This window comes from Abramis brama, assembly GCF_963993115.1.
Source record: "Abramis brama genome assembly, chromosome: 18".
NCBI classification, from domain to species: domain Eukaryota; kingdom Metazoa; phylum Chordata; class Actinopteri; order Cypriniformes; family Leuciscidae; genus Abramis; species Abramis brama.
Genome location: NC_139980.1, coordinates 30239431 through 30261500, shown reverse-complemented (window position 1 = coordinate 30261500; position 22070 = coordinate 30239431). Strand labels below are relative to the sequence as shown.

Here is a 22070-nt window from a genome sequence, read left to right as displayed (position 1 = left end):
TGCAAACTTTAATGGATAATAGTGAAAGTGGCTGATGATCCGTGATGTAAACGGCTTTAAATGTGACATTTGCTAATATATTTTGTTTAATGGTAATAGAAATGTAATGTAATAGAATTGCTATAATATAAAAGGTACTGTTTGATGACATGTTTGCTAGTGGAGGCTTTGCCAGGTATTTTTAGTCATAACAGTCGTATTGTGTGGGTGACTTTCAGGATCCAGTATCAAAGACTGAATGCTAATCACCATATACTTATTTACACACACATACAGACACACACACACACACACATAATAAAACATAATAATTTTTTGTTTGAAGTGAAAGCCTGTTTCTTTTTATTTCTTTTTTATTAGATACCCTTGAGTAACTAAACTCGCTCTCATATACCCAATGCATACAACATGTTGACCGCACGGAAGGCATGCCTGTCTTTGACAGCCAGACGACTGCTGGGAGCGTCTGTATCCTCGACCTTTGACCTCCAGCGCCACCCCAGACAGTTCCGTACGGCCACCCCACACCGAGATGAAGTGAAGATCCACGAGGGCTGGGCTGCCCTGGCCAAGAAGCAGCTGAAAGGGAAAAACCCAGAGGATCTGATCTGGAAGACCCCTGAGGGCCTCTCCATTAAACCCGTATACACTCAGACGGACACGGCCGCGGTGGAAGATGAGCTGCCCGGAGTCTTCCCGTTCACCCGAGGGCCGTACCCCACCATGTACACCTACAGACCCTGGACCATCAGGCAATATGCTGGCTTCAGCACTGTAGAGGAAAGCAACAAGTTTTACAGAGACAATCTTAAAGGTATGAAATCACAATATTAAAAATATACCAGTTCACTCACATGAAAATTTGAGTTAAATATATTCATTAAATTATTCAAATAAATAATATAAAATATCACAATCAAATTAAAATAGTATATAAAAATATTTGATGTGTATTATATAAATATTGTATAAATATTTTGTTTGTTTATCTGCATTTCATGTGATCATTAACTGACAGAGAACTGTAAATGTGTTGTTGAATTATTTAAAAAAATAATTTTTAACAAATTTAACAAAATTTAAAAAGGTATATTTAACCCAGAAATGAAAATTCTGTCATAAATTTCTCACCCTCCTGTTGTTGCAAGGCCTTTTGTTCATCTTTGAAACACAAATGAAGATTTTTTTAATGAAATCTGAGAGATTTCTGTCTCTCCATTGATAGTCTATTCTCCCAAAGCTCTGATGCTTCAAAACATTCATAAAGAGACTGTAAAAAAAAAACATATGAATCAGGCGGTTTAATCCAAGTCTTCTGAAGAGACTCGATTGCTTTATATGATGAACAGATTGAATTTAGGCTTTTATTCACATATAAACATCAATCAGAGAACACAGAGCACTCAATTATGGTAAACAGAAGCTCAGCCGTACTATCTTCATTTGTGTTCTGAAGATGAACGAAAGTTTTGTGGGTTTGGAACGACATGAGAGTGAGTAAATGATGACAGGATTTTTGTTTTGGGGTGAACTATCCCTTTAACTTAAAATCTTAGAGGGTCTTAAAATAAATATTTTAAGTTAAAAGGGGTTCAGGTGACCAAAAAAAAGCTAAAAGTCATATAAATTCCCTTTTCAGCGGGCCAGCAGGGCCTCTCTGTGGCCTTTGACCTTGCGACACACAGAGGTTACGACTCGGACAATCCCAGAGTTCATGGGGATGTGGGAATGGCAGGTGTAGCTATCGACACCGTAGAGGACACCAAGCTGCTGTTTGACGGCATCCCGCTGGAGAAGATGTCGGTATCCATGACGATGAACGGAGCCGTCATTCCCGTTTTAGCCATGTTCATCGTGACCGGAGAAGAGCAAGGTGTGCCCAAGGAGAAACTGACCGGCACGATCCAGAACGACATTCTCAAAGAGTTCATGGTGCGAAACACCTACATCTTCCCTCCAGAGCCGTCGATGCACGCCATCGCCGATATCTTCGCTTACACTTCAAAGGTACAGCTTGCGTGACATGACATATAAATGTCATTCTTTCTCTCACTTAGACGTATTCTTTTTAAATTTCTTCCTTCTACACAACTTCTATAATTGCTTCTTTTTTGTCTATGAACTTTAAAAACTACTTTTTTATAAACATACCTTTAAGAAGATTAAGATTCACGGACATGTAACTGACACGATATAGCCAGTATTATAAATCTATACTGTTATAATAGTAATATTATCATTACTAAAATTAATAATCATATTTTAAATAAATAATACATGTGTTGACTGAAATGGCAAATATCAATTATTATTATTATTGTACATTTAAATGTTACGTAATGCATTTTAAATATGGTAATAAAATAATAAATATTTAAAGTGATGATAGAAATAATTTATTAATCTGTTTTGTTTTGTTGACTTGTATTGATAGAATGTTCAGCATATGATAGTGATGTTGCCTTTGTTATATTTACATATTGAATTGTGATTTTTTTTTTTCTGACACTTTGATATTTTGTGATCCTTGCATATGTGCTTTTCACACCCTCGTAGTTTTGACTGTCTTTGTTGAATCTCGACTCCGTGTAACACATTGAATTGTCTTCTTACAGAATATGCCCAAGTTTAATTCTATTTCCATCAGTGGATACCACATACAGGAAGCTGGCGCGGATGCCATCCTGGAGTTGGCTTACACCATTGCCAATGGACTGGAATACTGCAGGACCGGACTGAAGGCTGGACTCACCATCGATGAGTTCGCTCCCAGGTTAACTCTGACATTCAGTGACATTTCCATTCATCTCTCTACAATTCTACAATTCTATATTATTAGTATTTCTTATATTATATTATTATTATTATTATTGTGTAATATATTATTTAACATGAATTTATTTTAATTATAATAATATAAAATAATAAAAACATGTTAAATAATATTATACACAATGCTTATTAAACAATAATGGTAATAATAATGATAATAAAATAACTGATACATAATGATAATAATAAAAAATCAATTTTATGATTATTTAATTTTGTCATTAATACAAACTTGAATTAATACATTTTTATTTAGTAATGAAATGTAATTAATTATTAATGAAATGTATTAAACTGTATTGATTGTATACACATTATTATTAGTAGTAGTAGGATTATTATTAAACATGTTAAATTATATATTACACAATACATATTATAAAAATCATAATCATATTGATAATAAAATACATTATTATAACTACTACCACTATTATTATTAACAGTATTAATCATAATATGAATAGTATTAGAAATGCATATAATTAATCCATCTGTTTCTTTAATACAATTTCAATTGATACATTTTATAAATTGATAAAATACATAAAATGTATTGTATAATTGTTGTTATTATTGCTACTACTATATATGAATACATTATTTCTAATTAATTCAGTTACTATACATTTTATTTAATGCATATTAATTAATAATTACATAGATCATAAAGATGATGATAATGATATAATAATAATAATAGTAAAGAAAAGCACACAGTGATGTGATTTTTCTGTATTTATATATCAGATTTAATTGCTTAAATCTGTGACTGTTACGTTTCGTGGCGCCATCTGCGGACACTATTAACATGTTAGCCAGTGTTCAAAGCGCCACATGCGAGTAGAAATCTGTGTTGAAACAGTGTTACTCACCAGTTCCCCGGTAACTTTATATGAATTTTGAAAATGCATGGTGGTGGGAGCAAAGTGATGTGGCTCATCAGATATCTACGGTTGTGATGTAATCATATAACTACATTGGGGGCGTGGTCAGGTTTTCCTTCTTTTTTGTCTTTAGCTGATCACATGTTGAGTTTTCTAAAGGTTTTATATACAGTACTGTGATTTACTGTGCGCGATCTCTTTTTAGACTGTCATTCTTCTGGGGCATCGGCATGAATTTTTATATGGAAATAGCGAAGCTGAGGGCCGCACGCCGTCTGTGGGCGACACTCATCAAAGAGAAGTTCCAACCCAAGAACTCCAAATCCCTCCTGCTGAGAACTCACTGTCAGACATCTGGATGGTCCCTCACTGAGCAGGTACTGTGACCGCTGACTCGTTCACACTCACAGCTGGTGATTTCACAGCTGTTTCTCTTGCTCTTTGAAAGATGATGGACAATAGCTTGTTAAATAAGCCGTGGTGGTGCAGTAAAGCGTAACAGTGTTAACTCGCATCTTTGACGGGCAGTATGTGACATTTCTTCAATTTCTGTGATGTCATGCTGGGTAGTCACTAGTGACGTCCCCGGGGGAAATATCATTGGTCCAAAATCCAGCCATATTTTTAGCATAAGTTATGTTTAGAGGTCGACCGATAGTGGATTTTACCGATATTTAGGTTTGACCGTACATGTCGATAACCGATTATTCAACCAATATTAAAAAAAAAAAAAGAATACTGGATTAAAAACAAACATAACACTCCAAGTAAAATAGTGCTGAACTGAAATGTGCTAAATGAAATAAATCTAAATGTGCAACCCGGAAAAACTATCGGTGTTGATTTTTGCAGATATCGATAGTTCCACCAATCAACTATCGGCACCGATATATCGGCAAAACCGATGAATCTGTCGACCTCTAGTGATGTTGTGACGGGTCTCATGATTAAATGTACCCCATCTGTCCTCCAGGACCCTTACAACAATGTGGTCCGCACCGTAATCGAGGCCATGGCTGCAATATTTGGCGGCACACAGTCTCTGCACACTAACTCTTTTGACGAGGCTCTGGGTCTGCCCACGGTCAAGAGCGCACGCATCGCCCGCAATACACAGATCATCATCCAGGAGGAGTCGGGCATCCCGAAGGTGGCTGACCCCTGGGGTGGGTCCTACATGATGGAGGCCCTCACCAATGATGTGTACAACTCAGCGCTCACGGTTCGTACCACATTATAAACCTTGATATAATATAAACTTGCTTTATATTGCCTTGATAAAATGTGTGGATCTCTAATGTTATGCATCATGAATTATAATCAGTGGTGACAAATGTATTTAATTATAATCTGTGTTAATGGTTTTTCCCCCTCATTTTGGCTGATACTTATTTTGATGTTATGGCTAATAACTGACACGATATAGCCAGTATTATAAATCTATACTGTTATAATAGTAATATTATCATTACTGAAATTAATAATCATGTTTAAAATAAATAATAAATGTGTTGACTTAAATGGCAAATATCAATTATTATTATTGTACATTTAAATGTTACGTAATGCATTTTAAATATGGTAATAAAATAATAAATATTTAATTAAAGTGACGATAGAAATAAAAATGTATTAATCTGTTTTATTGTCTTGTTAAAATTAATTGTATATGAAGTAGAGCTGATGTAGAACTTTTACTGCTAAAATTTAATTTGTAAAATCTAATTTACAAATTAAATTAACATAAATTTTAAAACAGTCTGTATTGTATAAAGCGCTATACTGTATAAATAAATGTCATTTGACTTGGCTTCATACATTTTATTAATTTAATAAGTGTGTTAAATTGTATTGATTGTATGAATATTATTATTATTAGTAGTAGTAGTAGTACTATTATTACTGCATAATTTCAAATTATCATAATTACTACATTTTTATTTAATGCATATTAATAATAATAATACAAATAATAATTAATTGACGGCCATATCAGTTATCTGTCGTAAAAATAATTCTTAGGTTTATGAAAATAAGTAGTAATTTTAAACACTCCGATTTGTTGCTTAAGGTCTAGCAATCTATGTGATTGTGTACGTTTACATGAATTCTGTTCTCGTTGTGTCTTGTTTAGTTCATCACTGAGATTGAGGACATGGGAGGTATGGCTCGTGCTGTGGCCGAGGGAATTCCCAAACTGCGCATCGAGGAATGTGCCGCCCGCAGACAAGCGCGCATTGATTCAGGTACCAAAGCAAAACACTCATATACACAAGCCTGCATACATAATTACAGCCCAGGGGTCTCATTTATAAAGCGTGCGTACGCACAAAACGGGGCTGGAAACGTACGTACGCCAGTTCCCACGCAAAGGTTGTGATCTATAAAAAACAAACTTGTGCGCACCTTTAAGCAAACTTTGAGCCATGCGTACGCACATTCTGGAGACAAAGGGAATTGGCGACACAGATGGTGAGCTGGAGTTAAGTGTCTTTTTGGTCACTTTTAGACAGAAAATCTAAAGAAAATTAAACATATACAGAAAGATAATACAAATATAATTTCACTCACCAAGCCTGTCTTGAAGCAAATATCCATCCCTTCTTAAATGTCCGCGCCAGCGAGTGCGTTGAGCCGTTTTGTGAAACTGACGCAAATAACAGTTTAAATAAATAAAATAATGATTTAAACTATGTTTTACTTCTGATATAAACATTTAGATTAAATATGCCATTCAAATTAATGGAGTTAAACACTTAAACATGAAATTATTACTGAGAAGTTACAACATTTTTATATTCAATCAATAGAAATATTTGTTGTGGATGCGATGTTTTTGAACACGTTTCCTCTGGCGTGCTTTAATGTTTTAACCACAGAGATAATTGCTTATCATGATAATACCAGATTGTCTGAGAAAATAGTTTCGTGCAAATAATGCCCAAGGCCTATCTGTTTCCATTAAAAATATAAATCAATTAAAAATACAATTCGGCCAGTGGAAAAGATTGAGAAAAACTTTCTCTGAAATGTATTTTACACTATTTGATTTATGTATTCAAAAACAAGGCAAGGATAGGCAACTACTTGATTTTTATTAATGTAATGTGTCTTGAATAATCATATGCAGATGAGGATCTGCATAGTAAAACTAGGCGTTGTAAGCTCCATATATGGTTATTTTGGGGAGGAGACGCATGTGCGCACAATCTTCCACTGACTGGGATTTATAAAGTGAATTCTGCGCAGGTTCTAGCGTACGAACGGTTTTAAAAGTCTGAATTTTTTTTTGCGTACGCCATTTTTGGCTTTCGGGCACACGTACACTTTTAGTAAGGTTCCTACGCACAGTTTTATAAATGAGACCCCAGGACATGTGACTAATGTCCCATTTAACTATGTAGTGCTTCTTTTAAAAACCTCCATGACCAAAGGAAGTGACCTCGGCCAGTCACATGCATTAAAGGATCACTTCAGAATTAAAATTTCCTGATAATTTACTCACCCCCACATCATTCAAGATATTCATGTCTTTCTTTCTTCAGTCGAAAAGAAATTAAGGCTTTTGAGGAAAACATTCCAGGATTTTTCTCCATATAGGGGACTTCAACAGGAACCAATGGTTTGAAGGTCCAAATTGCAGTTTCATTGCAGCCGAGGAATAAGGGTCTTATGATTTTCTAAAAAAATAAACATTTATATACTTTTTAACCACAAATGCTTGTCTTGCACGTCCACGACTTCACGCATTACGTAATATCGTTGGAAAGGTCAGGCGGTAACCTGACGTAGATTCAAGATAAATGGCGTGCTCAATTCCTTTTGAGTTTAATTTGGGTGCTCTTCGGTCCAAGGTAGAACATCTAAGAGGCAATGTAGAGAAAGAATTCTCTGATAACCGAGGCACTCATTGATTAAAATGTCTATTACAAAAATCAGTTTTCTATCTGCTTCACTATGCCCTGAAGAAGGCTCCATGCCGCTACGCGTGGGCATTTTAAAGTTGTCCAGTTAGGACATGTCATTTTTGTAATAAAGACATTTTAATCAAGGAGTGCCTCGGTTATCAGAGAATTCTTTCTCTACATTGCCTCTTAGGTAACCTGACGTAGTCGGAAAATGTAGGGTAGGGCGAAAAACTCCATCTCATTTTCTCCTCCAAATTCAAAATCGTCCGACATCGTTGTTTTACCTTTTATTTTTTTATTTTTTTTTTTACTTTATTTTTTTAAAGGGCATTTGACTTAGTCTGCACTTTCACTTTGTAAACACTAGGTGGGTAACGCATGACCTTTCAACGTGATTGTGTAATGTGTGGCGCATCACAGCTAGTGCAAGACGAGCATTTGTGGTTAAAATTTTTTTGGGGTTTTGTTTTTAAAAATGACCTATTGTTTTGCTAGATAAGACCCTTATTCCTCGGCTGGGATCATGTAGACCCCTTTGAAGCTGCACTGAAACTGAAATTTGGACCTTCAAACCATTGGTTCCTGTTGAAGTCCACTATATGGAGAAAAATCCTGGATTGTTTTCCTCAAAAACCTTATTTATTTTAGACTGAAGAAAGAAATACATGAATATCTTGGATGACGTTACATTTTCTCCAGTTAATTTTTCAACAGCAGGCTTCTCCTATATTCTCCTTAAGCTATTTTGTGTGAATGTTCGAGACTTCCGATTCATTAGCCGCTATAGGGAAATAACAAGACAAAATGCTGTAAATGGTAAAACTATTTGCGCTACAAACCAATGTGTCTATAATTACGACAATACATTAAAATTATAGGGTAAGAAATACGAGTTTGCAATATTAAGCAGCAAAACACGCTTTTTTGTACAGCTAAAAATAACTGAAAGCGGATGACACCGGAAGCCAGACACATTCAATTTACAAATGGCCACTTCCACTCTTACCTGAAAAATAAGGTGGAAACTTAAAAAAAAGCATCATCACTACAGAAGCTAGGTTAGCGATGACATTGTAACCATTTCAGGAAGTGATTGATGCTCCTGATGATTGACTCTGAGAGGGTTTGCTTCAACGGGAAAGGGTCTGGTATTTACAGAGAGGATTTGACATCTCCTCTTCTTTAACAATAAATAGATGAAAGCAGTGAGTGGGTGTTGAGGCAGATGTCACGTTAGGATCCTCTTGCCCGCTGTGGAGACATCAATCAATCACTCGAGCGAAAACTGGGGCCACAGACCACACGCCCTCTAAACGGCTTGTCAATGCACTCTGGTGACAGACAGTTTTCAGAAGCACTGACATGCTTGCCATGAAAAATCAGCACCGTTTGGAGAGGTTTTTGAATGTAGGGCGTATTTTTAGGGTGGCACTTGTTCATTTTGAACTCAATAGCAGTAATACAACCTGTCTCGAAGGTAAGCCCTAATTGGGGCCCGAGCGCCGATGGTGTGAGGACCCTTTTGGAATTGCTCTGTTTATTATGTGACTTGTTATCAGTGTGACAGGCTCAGAAATTGGAACACAATTGCCTGGAAAGAATTTAAAGTGTCTTGTTTTTAGCACTTTCACAGTCGTTGAAAACCTAGGAATAGCAGGGAATTTTAGAATTGAAAAGGGAATGGAAACCTCATAAGTTAACACATATCAGAAATGATTTACACGGCTTTGAAATATTAGCATGGCTCTCTGCTGTCTTTATAAAAATTATTTTATTAATTGTTTTAAAAATATGATATTTATTTTTATATACTATTAGATTCGATTTTTTTTTTAATATATAATTTTTTTTAATGTTTTTTTTTTTTTGCCCTTGTCACTAGACTTTCAACCTAGAAAAATACTTTAATTATTATATTTTTAAGCTATTACGGTCTCAATAAAAATTAAAACAATCATAAATCATTACTAATTTTTTTATTATATAATTTATATAAATAAATTAATTATTATAAATTAATTTATATTAATACATTTTTGTTCATGTTTACACAAATTACAACTGTTGTGTCTTTGACGATAAACAAAACTCATGGTAAAGCACTTCTGAACAAAACATTTTATTGTGCATAATTTCCAACCAAGCACTAATTTTGCCAAAATGTGAAAATATAGTATGTGCGTGCATGTGTGTGTGTGTGTGTATTTTAGTATGCATGCCTAAATATGCTAGCTATGTAATTAGAGTTGGAAAGAAATTGGGCATTTCATTCCAGAAAAGTTTAAAATGTAATTTCCACCTGTACGCTGTTCAATACATAATTTTAGATGTGATGGAATGTGTGATGGACAGTGTGATGCAAAAAGTTCATTACTTTCAGGGGGAAGAAAATGGCAAAAATGGCTGAATTAATGTAAATTCTTGGACATTCGAGGACAAATTCAACTAGTGAGAGAAAAGTGTGAACATTTTGTTTTGCATCTTGTGGCATCTGCTGTTGTTGTTTTGAAGTAGATTTCTCTGCCGTCACCGGAGGACTTGTGACAGATGGCAGTAGAGATGCCATGTAAGATCTCTATACACAGATGTGCATGACTCTGATCAATAGTGAACCAGAACTGCAGATGCAGAGATATTAACAATGATTATTTTTTTAAATTGATCATTCTGTCTGTGTTGTCTAAACGTTAAGTTCGAGATCTCCGATATTGACATGCTTGAGTGATGCATTAACTGGCTCCCATTTCTCTATGCTTTGCTGATTGAGAAATACAGTGCCACTAGGGGGCAGTCTTTTAACATGCATGACACGCACATACAATAATCATTATGCCAAATGCCTCCATGAAAAACTTGAAACACAAGATTTTCACTTTCGCATGCATGCTTCTATTTCCAGTCCTGAGGCCTTAAGTTTGATGTCTTAAATTGAATGTTGCTTCACATCAGGTAATGTTTTGCAAGTGGCTCTTTCTCCATGGAGTTATGCATAATTTAAATAACTCACAGATGCCGCACAGCTGGATATTTTAGTGGCTGTAGGCTAGCGCAAGTGATGTTCTCTTTGGGTGAACGCCACACAGTTATCGCTAAAGACTTCAGAAGCCACTCTAATGCGTCCTGATGGACTCTGGGACGACAGAAAGTGTGTAAATAAATAATCACATTAATGAAATGGTGGAAGCATTAGCAACACCTGCCATGAACCACACACACATCTTATTAGAGCCTATTATCACACTGCTCTCAAGAATGAGCGAGAAATTAGAAGTTTCTGCAGGAAGTATTTTGCTTTTTTTTTTCTTTTTTTCTCAACTTTTTATCATTAGCATAACAATTTGAGGTAAAGTTGAATAAAAAAAAAAAAAAACATTTTCTTTTTGCTTTAATGACAGCAGTGCTTGGGCTAAACTACCTGAAATATTTCTAATTCATTTTACGTTTCTTTGTTTTACATTTTACAGAATCTTTAAACTTTATTTTTACAAACTTCAAATCCAAGATGATCCGTGTGGTCTTGATGTTAGTGTAAATATTTACTGAATGGACTCAGGGTCTTTGAAAGATGCAAGAAGCAACATTTCAAACAGAATTTAACGCATATTGGGTTTTCAGCAGATGTTTGAAGCTCCCTGGGTTTGTTAAGGCCCCAGACAGTCAAGACATTGATCTTGAGGGCCCTCTGTAGATTTTTCTCATGTGCATGATTGGTGAAATATGTATGAATGGACCAGCCTGTCATTTATCTTCTGTCTAGAAGATTTGTTTGTTTTTTTCTATAGAAATCTTTTGTTATATTATAAATATGTTAAATAGCACTTTTGATCAATTTAATGTATAATTGGTGAATGAAAAGTTACCCCAAACTTTGTAAAGGTAGTGTAACTCTGCTAAAAATATTCTCATATTTTAGGGGCAGGGTTGTTATAGTTAGCTAAAATTAAAACTAAAACCATAAAAAAAACAAAAAAACATTTTCATTACCAAAATAACATAACAAAAATAAAATAGCAGTTCACTAATATGAAATAACTATTTAAAAAAAAACATAAATTACAGTTTTTCTCAATTGCTAAAACACAATTTCTGAAACCTTGCTCCTTTTTCTGACACAAAACCTCATCTTCAAGCACTATTTACAGAACCTCTGACTTTCGCCTCAAAACAGTTTTACCTGTGTTCAAAATCAAACACTGCTCTCAAATCATAGACAAAGTGATCAAAATGATATGTGACCATGGACCACAAAACCAGTCACATGGGTCAATTTTTTGACATTGAGATTTATACATCATCTGAAAGCTGAATAAATAAGCTTTCCATTGATGTGTGGTTTGTTAGGATAGGACAATATTTGGCCGAGATACTACTATTAAAATCTGGAATCTGAAGGTGCAAAAAAATCAAAACATTGAGAAAATCTCCTTTAAATTTGTGCATTTGTTCACAATTGTACAGCATTCACTCACAAAAATAAATGTTTTATATATTTACGGCAGGAAATTTACTAAATATCTTCATGGAACATGATCTTTACTTAATTAATCCTAATGATTTTTGGCATAAAAGAAAAATCGATAATTTTGACCCATATAATGTATTGTTGGCTATTGCCACAAATATACCCGTGCGACTGGTTTTGTGATGTCGGGTCACATATACACTATCAAGCAGTCAGTAAACAATACACCAAAAAATAGAAAACACATTGTTCAAAACATATAGTTCTTGAAAGATATCTATGGACTGCTATTCTGTTTGTAGACTTACCCGTGACACCTTACTGTACCATCAAAAAGTTCAGGGAGAAGTACATTTTTAATCTCAAAACAAATTTCATATTTTTCCGTCATTGTCTTTTGATGAACGAAAACATGTTCTATCATAGTAGCTCAAAATTGATCAGAAGTTATTACCCTGCTTTGCTCTTTGCAATTTTTTCTTTCTTCCTCCTCCTTGTACCCCTATTATTACAGTACTGTACCCTGCATCTCACAAACTTGTCCTTTGTCTCTGTGATACTGTAATTCTTGTTCTTTGTTGATATGAACCTGCAACCAGTCAAAATCTATTGAGCAGTCAGTACTGTTAACAAATGGAAAGCACAATGTTCAGGGACATACTGTGTTCATTGTACAGTATACAGCCTACAATGCACTGTACTACAGTATACAATACTAAAAGGGACAAAAATCAAAGGAGTAAACGTGATCAGTGTGCTTCTTCTTGTCTTTGGGCATCATTTGAAACAGGTTAAATCAATTTTGAGTGGTTGTGTTCAGTCAATGACTCGATTGAATCGTGTGCTCTCTATTTGTATTTGATTGTTGCCACTTGTGTTTACCAGTATGGATGACATGTGCATTAGAGTGCAGAATGTGTTTAGCGTTTTTGCTGAAAAGTCTAAGTGAGATCTGCAAATTGTGTTTTACCATGTGAAATGGTTTAAGGTATTGACAACAGACTGCACAATTAGCTAAATGAGTTCAGGCAACTGAGAACTTTTTTCAGCCAATGGGTTTTAGTGTTTTAGCAATTGAGAAAAACTGTAATAAAATTGAAAAAATACAAAAAAATACTAAAGCTTTAATATGATAAAACTAATGAAAAATATGAATAAAAATGTATAATAGTATCTCAATTAAACTAAAATAAGTAGCTAGTATCCAGGCAACACACATGAATGAAAATCCACAAAAGTCTAATGTAAGAATCATCACTGTAAGACTTTACATTTATTCTCATTCAGTATTGTATCATCGGTTCCAAATTTTCCCACTCACTCTTCCTGGGTGGTTTTGGCCCTAAATAATATATAACATGGACTGTTGCATCCCCTGTGCAATAAAAAACATTTGTGCAATACCAAACATTCAGACTTATATTTGTTTAACATATCCTTTCATCTTATTCGCATTCCCCTGAATAATTAAATGTTACATATTTGTACATGCATATATTGTCTATTGTCTATTTCTTTACTCTATATATTTTATTCACTTGTCTGTATTTTATTTGAATTATTTTCAAAGACAAATTCGTTGGAGATGCTTGTCAATAAATCTCATTCTGATTCAACCTAAACTTGATTCCAAGAGCCAAAACTCTTGACTACCCAAGACAGCTGCAATGATATCTCTCCAGGTTTGTGTTTAATGAACGTGTTGTAAGGTAATAGAACACTCCCTGCGAGCTTTCGTTTCTATGTGGATGAATATCCTCGCCTCATAATGAGAAGATTGAGCTCATTAAATCTGTACCCTCTGATCTTTACTTACAGGGCATGCATTTCAGCTCTTTATTTCAGCTCCTGGTGTCTAGTGTTGCCCTTCATTTTTTAGGCTCTGCTACTGATGCCCTCTCGCACTGTCTATGTCTCACTATAGGCTCTGAGGTCATTGTGGGGGTCAACAAGTACCGCCTGGAGAAGGAAGAATCCGTCGACGTGCTTTCCATCGACAACACAGCTGTGCGTAACAAGCAGATTGAAAAGCTGCAGAAGGTTAGTTCCCTCTGGCGATGACTCACAGCACGGATTTTGATGTCGAGTGCCTTCATCCGTATTGACATGATCTGAGATGGTCACGTATAGTCCGTTCCCAACCGAGCACTCTGTGAAGTTACCTAATCACAATCAAGGGCTTTAATTCAATCGAGCACTTGAAGTGCTCCTTTGAAATGGTCATAATTGATCAGTCAGAGAAAGTAGAGAAGTATCCAGGGCTGTAGGAGCGATCTGGACTTCAAGTCAGCATGAAAAGGAAGTTGCATTAGTTTCAAGCGACGAGAATACTTTTTGTGCGCAAAAACAAACGAAAATAACGACTTTATTCCACTATTCATTTCCTTCTCTCTGGGCCTCGTAGTGTTTTTGCGCTGCGCGTCTGTGTTATACGTCATCACGCATCACACACATGACCAGCGTCGGCCAATAGTGAGCCTACGTGGTGACGTGTAACACAGACGCGCTGCGCAAAAACACTACGTGAACCAACTAGAGGCCCAGAGAGAAGGAAATGGAATAGTGGAATAAAGTCGTTATTTTTGTTTGTTTTTGCGCACAAAAAGTATTCTCGTCGCTTGATATACTTAAGATTGAGCCACTGTAGTCACTTGGACTATATTAACGATCTCTTTAATAACTTTTCTGGGCCAGCAAGTTTGGGCCACCTAGCAGCCTACGGAGGAGTGAGACAGGGCTCAGATTTCATCAAAAATATCTTAATTTGTGTTCCGAAGATGAACGAAGGTCTTACGCGGTTGGGTGAGTAATTACTGACAGAATTTTCATTTTTGGGTGAACTATCCCTTTAAGTGGGAAGGCCTGAAAACAGACACAGAGGTTGTGATGTTTCTGCTCCAAATGTGAGTAACATGCTGTTGTTGTAATTTAGGCTGTAATAACAGGACAGTTTTAAGTGTCATTGTTTCTCTGGAGCTGGTGAGCTGTTGCTGGTGACTACCAACTTTTTTTGTTCTTAGTCGTCATTCTTTCATCATCTTTGCTTTATTTTTCGCGAAGCATTATTTTGCTGCACCTTTCAAGCGTTTTCTTTAGAATGGTTTTCTATAGAAAAATACTTAAGACACTATTCTGGGTTCATCTGGTTGCCTGTACATAGTATTCATCATCAATAAGTTGTATATTGAATTTGTCTTTTAATTTCACTGTCTGTCTTAGTGGTTCAACGGATCACAAAACTCATGGTTTGAATCATATAACGGTTTTTGATTAACGTATCGGATCATTTTTTGGATCAGCACAAAATTATTTTGGGGATTGGGGCGGCAAATGTAGCTTTTCTGTCCATTTATTACCTAAAAGCACACTTTAAGTACTTCGATACCACAGCAAAAACTAGTAGTCTAACTAATCATTTTCAAACATTATTATTTAATAAAAACATTTCATTAAAAAAAATTAAATCAAATACATTAATTACAAGCAAAATAAAAACAATTCCAAATAAAGTAAGGTCTAACTGTATGAATTCAGGTACAGACATGTAGTAATTAGACCTAAATGTAAATAACTCTAGTTTTCACTGTATAAATGAAATATAGATTCATCTTTTTTAAAGCTGTGTTTTGCTGAGACGGGTATCTTGTTATAATTTTGTGTGTATGTGTCCGTTCAAGCGCATGGGGATGCGAAAAAGGAATCAATTCGCTGTTCGCACTCTATCTGAAACGTGCCTCCGTGTGTGTGGCTGTGCGCACGTGTACCAAATTGACGGTGAAACTAATCCACAAAACACATGTGTGCTGAACCTTGGGGTCTGGTCCGTACGGATCAACTACAATCCGTTTGTCCCCTAGTCTTTAGAATGATAATGGATCACGTGACACGTGACATTTTGCCATCACAGAAATAAATTATGTTTTATAATTTATAGAAATTGTTTAAAATAATGTTTAGTTAAACATGAAATTTGATATTTTGCACCTTTACTCTTTTTTACTTGTTCTTGGTGAGCACAAGAGACTTTCAAAAACATTAGAAAAAAATCAAATGTATGTGGTACATTTCTAGTTGTCCTTTTTGTGTGAGCTATTGAATATTAATGAGCTAATAAATATTAATAGCCAGTTTTAATGATATTTAATGTGAGGGAATTAGACCACATAAAGAGACCAATATGCTCAAAGAAGACGGTTGCATAAACTGCTTAGACTAGTCTTAAAAATTAGCCACCTCTTTTTTTTCCCCCTCAAGACTGGTCCTAACTTTTTAAAGTCAGCAACATAAAAAGGTACCCGGTCTACTTTGAAATGGAAAAGTAAAACGGATTACCCCTTGGCTAACTGGCACTTGGTCAAACTAGTTAAGACACTGTCTTAACATAGTGGCTAATTTTATGCAACTGGCCCCTGGAGTCAAAGTTGAAGTTCAACAAGTTGACAGAGAGTTTCCTGAAGACAAAGTTCTCCACACTTCAAAATGAGTAAGGGGATCCAGCCTCAAACTAACACTAATACGTTATCATTTGTTAACCTAATTATCCATATGACTGTCATATGATAGGTTAACAATAACCTTTAGCAACATCCAAACATAGTATTCTGTTCTTTACGCATATTAGGTCATTTAAAGACATTATCTTTGAAACTTTTTAACTTAACTTGAAATTAATTACAAAACAAGTACATAGTGTTTACTCATTTAGCCCTTCTTTCAGAGAACAAATGTTACTGCATTCCTGCCATGGTTCAGACCCTTTAGTAACCTCTCAGATACCAAAATCAGACATTCCCTGTATCATAAATACCAGAATAGATACACTGGTTTTAAGAAAACTATGATTTCCAATTCATTATATAATACAATAAGAGGGACTGTAAATCCACCCTCTTTAAGTGGATTCACTGAAATGCATTTCATTTGCTCATCATTTGATCTCCTGCATCAAATTCGATATAATGCTTTGATATTAGATTGCATTTATCTTTTCCTTCAAGGGATTATTAATATAGGCTATCTAATGAGCTTTCAGCAATGAATCTGTATAGGATACTGTGCAGTCGGTTGGCCTTTGCAAAATAGCATGGTGATGAAGGCTAATGATTGACCAAATCATTTTAGTGAATCAGTGTGTTTGGCATGTAAATGTTCAAGTTCAATGTTTCCCTGATTGTCTTGCAGTTGTAATCGAAATTATTCAACCCTCATTGCAAATTTTAACAAAATGTACTGACTTTCAGCTGTTTGCAATGAACAAATCAAACAAAAGTAATTGAAATAGCTCAACACAACAAATGTTTCAAGTGGTTTCCCCAAATTCAACTGAAAATGCATTTTTCAATGACTTCTTTTTTCATTTTGCCAATAAGCCTGATTAACATTGCAAACAGCTGAAAGTCAGTAAATTTTGTTAAAATTTGCAGTGAGGGTTGAATAATTTCGAATACAAGTGTTGTGAAGTTTGCATTCCCTTACAACAGGAAAAAGGTTGCTAATAATTGTTTCTCATACACCAGACCATACAGTATGTAGTGTCTTTTGTTGCCCTACTCTACCCTCTGAACATTGACATTCAAATAAATGTCATGAGTTTCTAATAATGCATGGCTATTTGTGAAAATCTAATTAACCACTTATTTGTGCTGCATGTTTTCTATGAATCTATAGAGTAGTTTGATGTGATAAAGTGTGCATTTTGCATATTCAGATCACACCGTGATTTTGGCAATTTGTGGGTTTATTGCCATTTCTCTGGAGTAAAGAGTTTCTTGCAGGTTGTTTTATCTGACACGCTAAGAAATAAACTTTAGTTTGACGTTTGATGATAAATGCAAGTCGACAGCACGTTTCTTGGGAATTCTCATGTGATGACTGTTTGTATATTGATGTTGAAAATGTAAATGCATGAAACCATGATTAGAATTTTATAGTTTCTGTCAGTGACGGCTCAAATATTTGAAGGTGGTTTGTTTGATCTGGAAGCATTTGGGATCTGTTCACACATCATCTCTTCATGGTTTCCCAAAACATCTTCAGTTCAGAAAGTATGTACTGTACCTTATGATACCTATGTTTGGTACCTTGGAAAATAATGTAGACTCCATGTTGTGAAAAAGAACAGTAAATATGTGTAAAGTAATACACTGGAAATGGAAGTCTGCAACTAAACAACATTTCAAGCTGCACATTTGTTCTTTTTAAACCCTCAAAATCAATGTGCCTGTGTACTTGCCATAATTTTTTTATTTGAGATATTTTATTTTATTTTGAAAAAGATACAAGTATTATATCTGATAATGGACATTATGCCACAAATTCAACTGATAGAGCTTAACTTATATTGAACCTGCAACTACCTTGTCATCTCTTCCCTCTGAATGAGACCAGCTTTATTTTAATATTAATATCTAATATTATAAGTTGTCCTTAGAGAAAATGTAATGTATGTTATGAAGATTCTGCAAAGGAATCACTATTATTACTTTGGGGTTTGTCATTATTTAAGTGCTCTTATAGTATTTATTAATATATTGAATTCACTTTTTTTTTTTTACATTTTTATCTAAGTTTTAGTAATTTTGTTATGCATTTTGTTTTGTTTTTTATAGCCCTATATAACTTTGATTAATTTTTAAAGCTTTAATTATTTCACCTAATATTTATATATATTTTTTCTAGCTTTATTTCAATTACTGAAAAATTATTTCTAATCATTTAATTATTTGTTTTATTATTATATTTAATTATTTGTATTATTATTTAGTTGTATTCAACAAAACAACACTGAAAGGAGATCCCTTCCAGATCACACACCGTCATTTAACAGTCATTTTTTATAAAAATTAACTTGTCTTTCACTGCCTTCACAATTTGTTCACCTCACCCCATTTACAGCAATTAGTTTAGTTATAATAACCTGATTCTGCACTATATGCTGTGTTTTCTGAGACTCTTTTCACCCACAATGTATTAATGCTCTCCCACACCTCCATTTGCATGAATTTAAATGCCACCCATGTTGTTTATACACTCCATACTAATTCCATGTTTCTGTATGTTTGTATGGCTCATCCAGTGTTTGCAGATGGTAATGAGGCTGCCATTGCATTGCAGGTCAGAGAGAGCAGAGATGCAGAGGCGGCGAAGAGGTGCTTGGCCGCGATCGAGCAGTGTGCACGTACCAGAGATGGAAATATCCTGGAGCTCGCTGTGGAGGCTGCGAGAGCCCGGTGAGTCTACCTATGTGACTTCCAGATGCAGGGGGCTTTGAAAACTGGGTGAAATTCACAGTTGAAAACACAAACACACTCACGAAAGGTTTATTCCAACCCCTAAAGGCCTGTTCACAACAAGAACTATAACGATTAAGATATACCATTGCTGAGTGTTTTCTCCTTAAAACTGCAGTGAACCAAAGACAGTCTTTGGTGTTTCGCTGGTGTTTCTGACGTCACAAACTACCTTGTAACCAATCAGGTCAACGTGTGATAGGCAGTGAGTGGAGGTGGGGCTTATTTGCATATTCATAGAACCACGTATACTAATTGAGGCAAGGGTGTAAAGTTACATTGAAGAATTAAACTTTTATATATGTCATTTTTGTGATCAAAGATGAGTTTTAAGGGATAAAATTATTGACGACAGTGGGACTTTAGGTGAATTTAAACAGTTAAGAAAGAAATCGTGTGTAACGGTATATTGGATCCATGCATTCGATCTTAAATAGACAGCAACCTAATATAACTGCTGCTGTCTGTGTCATTAATGTATATCTAACCATAAAAGAAAATGAGAAAATCACTCATTGATCTTGACTGAATAACCTTTGTAACTTTAATAAAATATAAATACATGTATATTTCATTTACACAGTGAAAACTATGTAAAAACTAGTGTTTTTTTGTTCATTTAATTACTTTATACAATTTATGTAGTTTTTTTTCCCTAGTGCTTGAAGTTTTTCAGGTAGGTCTATTTCATTTGTTCTATTGTAGTTTTGTCCTATTGGCCTATTATTTGTAATTAGTTTCTTCTTTTATCACTGATTGTTTACTTGTCTTTAGTAAGCTTGAGAGTTTCTTTGTTTTAGTTTTTTACTATTTTTGTTTATCAATGGTGTCAAAAATGTCGATATCATAACCTTATTTAAAGCAAAAATAACTATACCATGATGTTATCGTGAAATAAAATTACCCCATCATGATTTTAAGATTTTTGTCATATCGCCCACCCCTACATAAACCTTATTGAGACATTGTCTCAACTCAGATCATTTGTAACTTTTTTTTATTTTCTTTTTTTTCCCATATTATAAAAATATTATCTTGCTTTTGGATGTCTGGCTGGAAGAGCTCGAGTTAGTGCCGCGTGTCTGTGTTTTACCAAGCTTAGTGCAAAGCTGCTGTTTCTCAGCGGCAGATTGGGGGATCACATGCTTTGAACATAAGGAATGCGATTCTTGCCTGTTTAATGCGCTGCAAACACAAATTCAATCATATAACAATCCAAACAAAAATAAAGGAATTGTGTTGCATGTATAATGTGGTTATCTGTGGATTAAAGGATTCTGTTGGTTTCTGTAGGTGCTCGGTGGGGGAGATCACAGATGCCATGAAATCAGTTTTCGGGGAGCACAAGGCCAGCACACGCATGGTGAGCGGAGCGTACCGCAGCGAGTTCGGCGAGCATGAGGAGATATCGCTGGCGCATAATAGGTAGGAGTTTGCAAATTCCCCTTCCCAAAACTGAGTGCCACTTCCTGAAACTGTACTCATTCCTCACCTATATATGGCTGCTTTCCTACTGTATAGTATGCTAAAAGCCGTAAATCAAATGAATAGTATGTCCAAATAAGTGGACAAAAAAACCCCAAGATTGCTTACTAGTCCTGCCCAGGTGTGCATCCAACTTCTTCCCATGAGGCTAGGGGAAAGGAGTTGGAATAATACATACATACATAAATACATACATACATAAATGTGTGTATATATAGTATAATATATATAATGTATGACATAATCGAAAATGTAAAAGTATATTATGAAAAAATGTGTAGTAGTGGCAAAATGATGAAAAATAGTTACAAGGTTTCGACCTGACAGTGATGATATATTCTTATTTGTAGCATTTATTTTTTGGAATTTTATCATTTTCCACGGCACACCTGACCTGACAACCTGTCAGGGCACCAGCACAGTGGTTGGGAAACACTGCTCTACGGTAAATCCTGCTCATGAAGACTACAAAAGAGGTCAAATGTTGCATTAAACAATAATTTGCCGACATTTAATCTTTTTTTTTTTTGCTCTTGAGCTGACCCCATAATTCAGTGTGATATCTTCCTTTTGACCCTTATGGCATCATGATTGTTATTTTCATAAAGCACTAAATGTAACTGGATTTATCTTTAGCTGCTGAATTGATGATAAATCCGGATGGCTTAGACAGAGAAAAGCTCTGAGATTCCCCTATATCTCTGTATTTGTGTCTTAAGGATTTTTTAGTCAGATTAAAGCATGTCTACCCGCCCCATTCTGACCTCAGTTTGACAGATTAGATGAGATTGAGAGTGTGACAGTACATGTCAAACATTACACCATAAATATTTAACACAAAACGTTCAAATGATCCAGATATTACAACCTGAACATATCAGACTCACATGGTACATTGTACATAACATTACAGGGGAATTAAGTTTTATGCTAAATTGCTTTTGTAGTTAATTACATAAAAATATATTATAAATACTCTTGATTATCCAGACCTTAGTTTAAAACCAGATTTAGTCAAGTTTGTTTAGTAAGAGTGAGTGTTCTTTTAGCATTATTTATATGCTATTGAAGTACTTATTCATATTTTTTATTATATAAAAAAAAAGATTTTTTTTCTTTAGTACTTCAACTAATATTTATATTTTATTTTGTTTCAGTTTTATTTCAATTATTGAATGAAAATTGAAGTTATTTAGTTAACGAGAAC

The 22070-nt window shown here is 34.9% G+C and overlaps 1 protein-coding gene across 2 annotated transcripts in view; it reads left to right on the top strand.

Annotated features, from left to right (window-relative positions):
- The window catches only part of mmut (methylmalonyl CoA mutase), a 31140-nt gene that overhangs the window by 464 nt on the left and 8606 nt on the right, over positions 1 to 22070 (top strand). For both annotated transcript variants that reach the window (XM_084090835.1, XM_084090836.1), the window contains exons 2-10: positions 361 to 814; positions 1640 to 2007; positions 2616 to 2773; positions 3925 to 4096; positions 4693 to 4941; positions 5854 to 5965; positions 14014 to 14129; positions 19203 to 19318; positions 20672 to 20803. In XM_084090835.1, coding sequence (XP_083946961.1) covers positions 409 to 814; positions 1640 to 2007; positions 2616 to 2773; positions 3925 to 4096; positions 4693 to 4941; positions 5854 to 5965; positions 14014 to 14129; positions 19203 to 19318; positions 20672 to 20803 — 1829 coding nt within the window. In that variant the 5' untranslated portion in view covers positions 361 to 408. The remainder of the gene's footprint in view (positions 1 to 360; positions 815 to 1639; positions 2008 to 2615; positions 2774 to 3924; positions 4097 to 4692; positions 4942 to 5853; positions 5966 to 14013; positions 14130 to 19202; positions 19319 to 20671; positions 20804 to 22070) is intronic.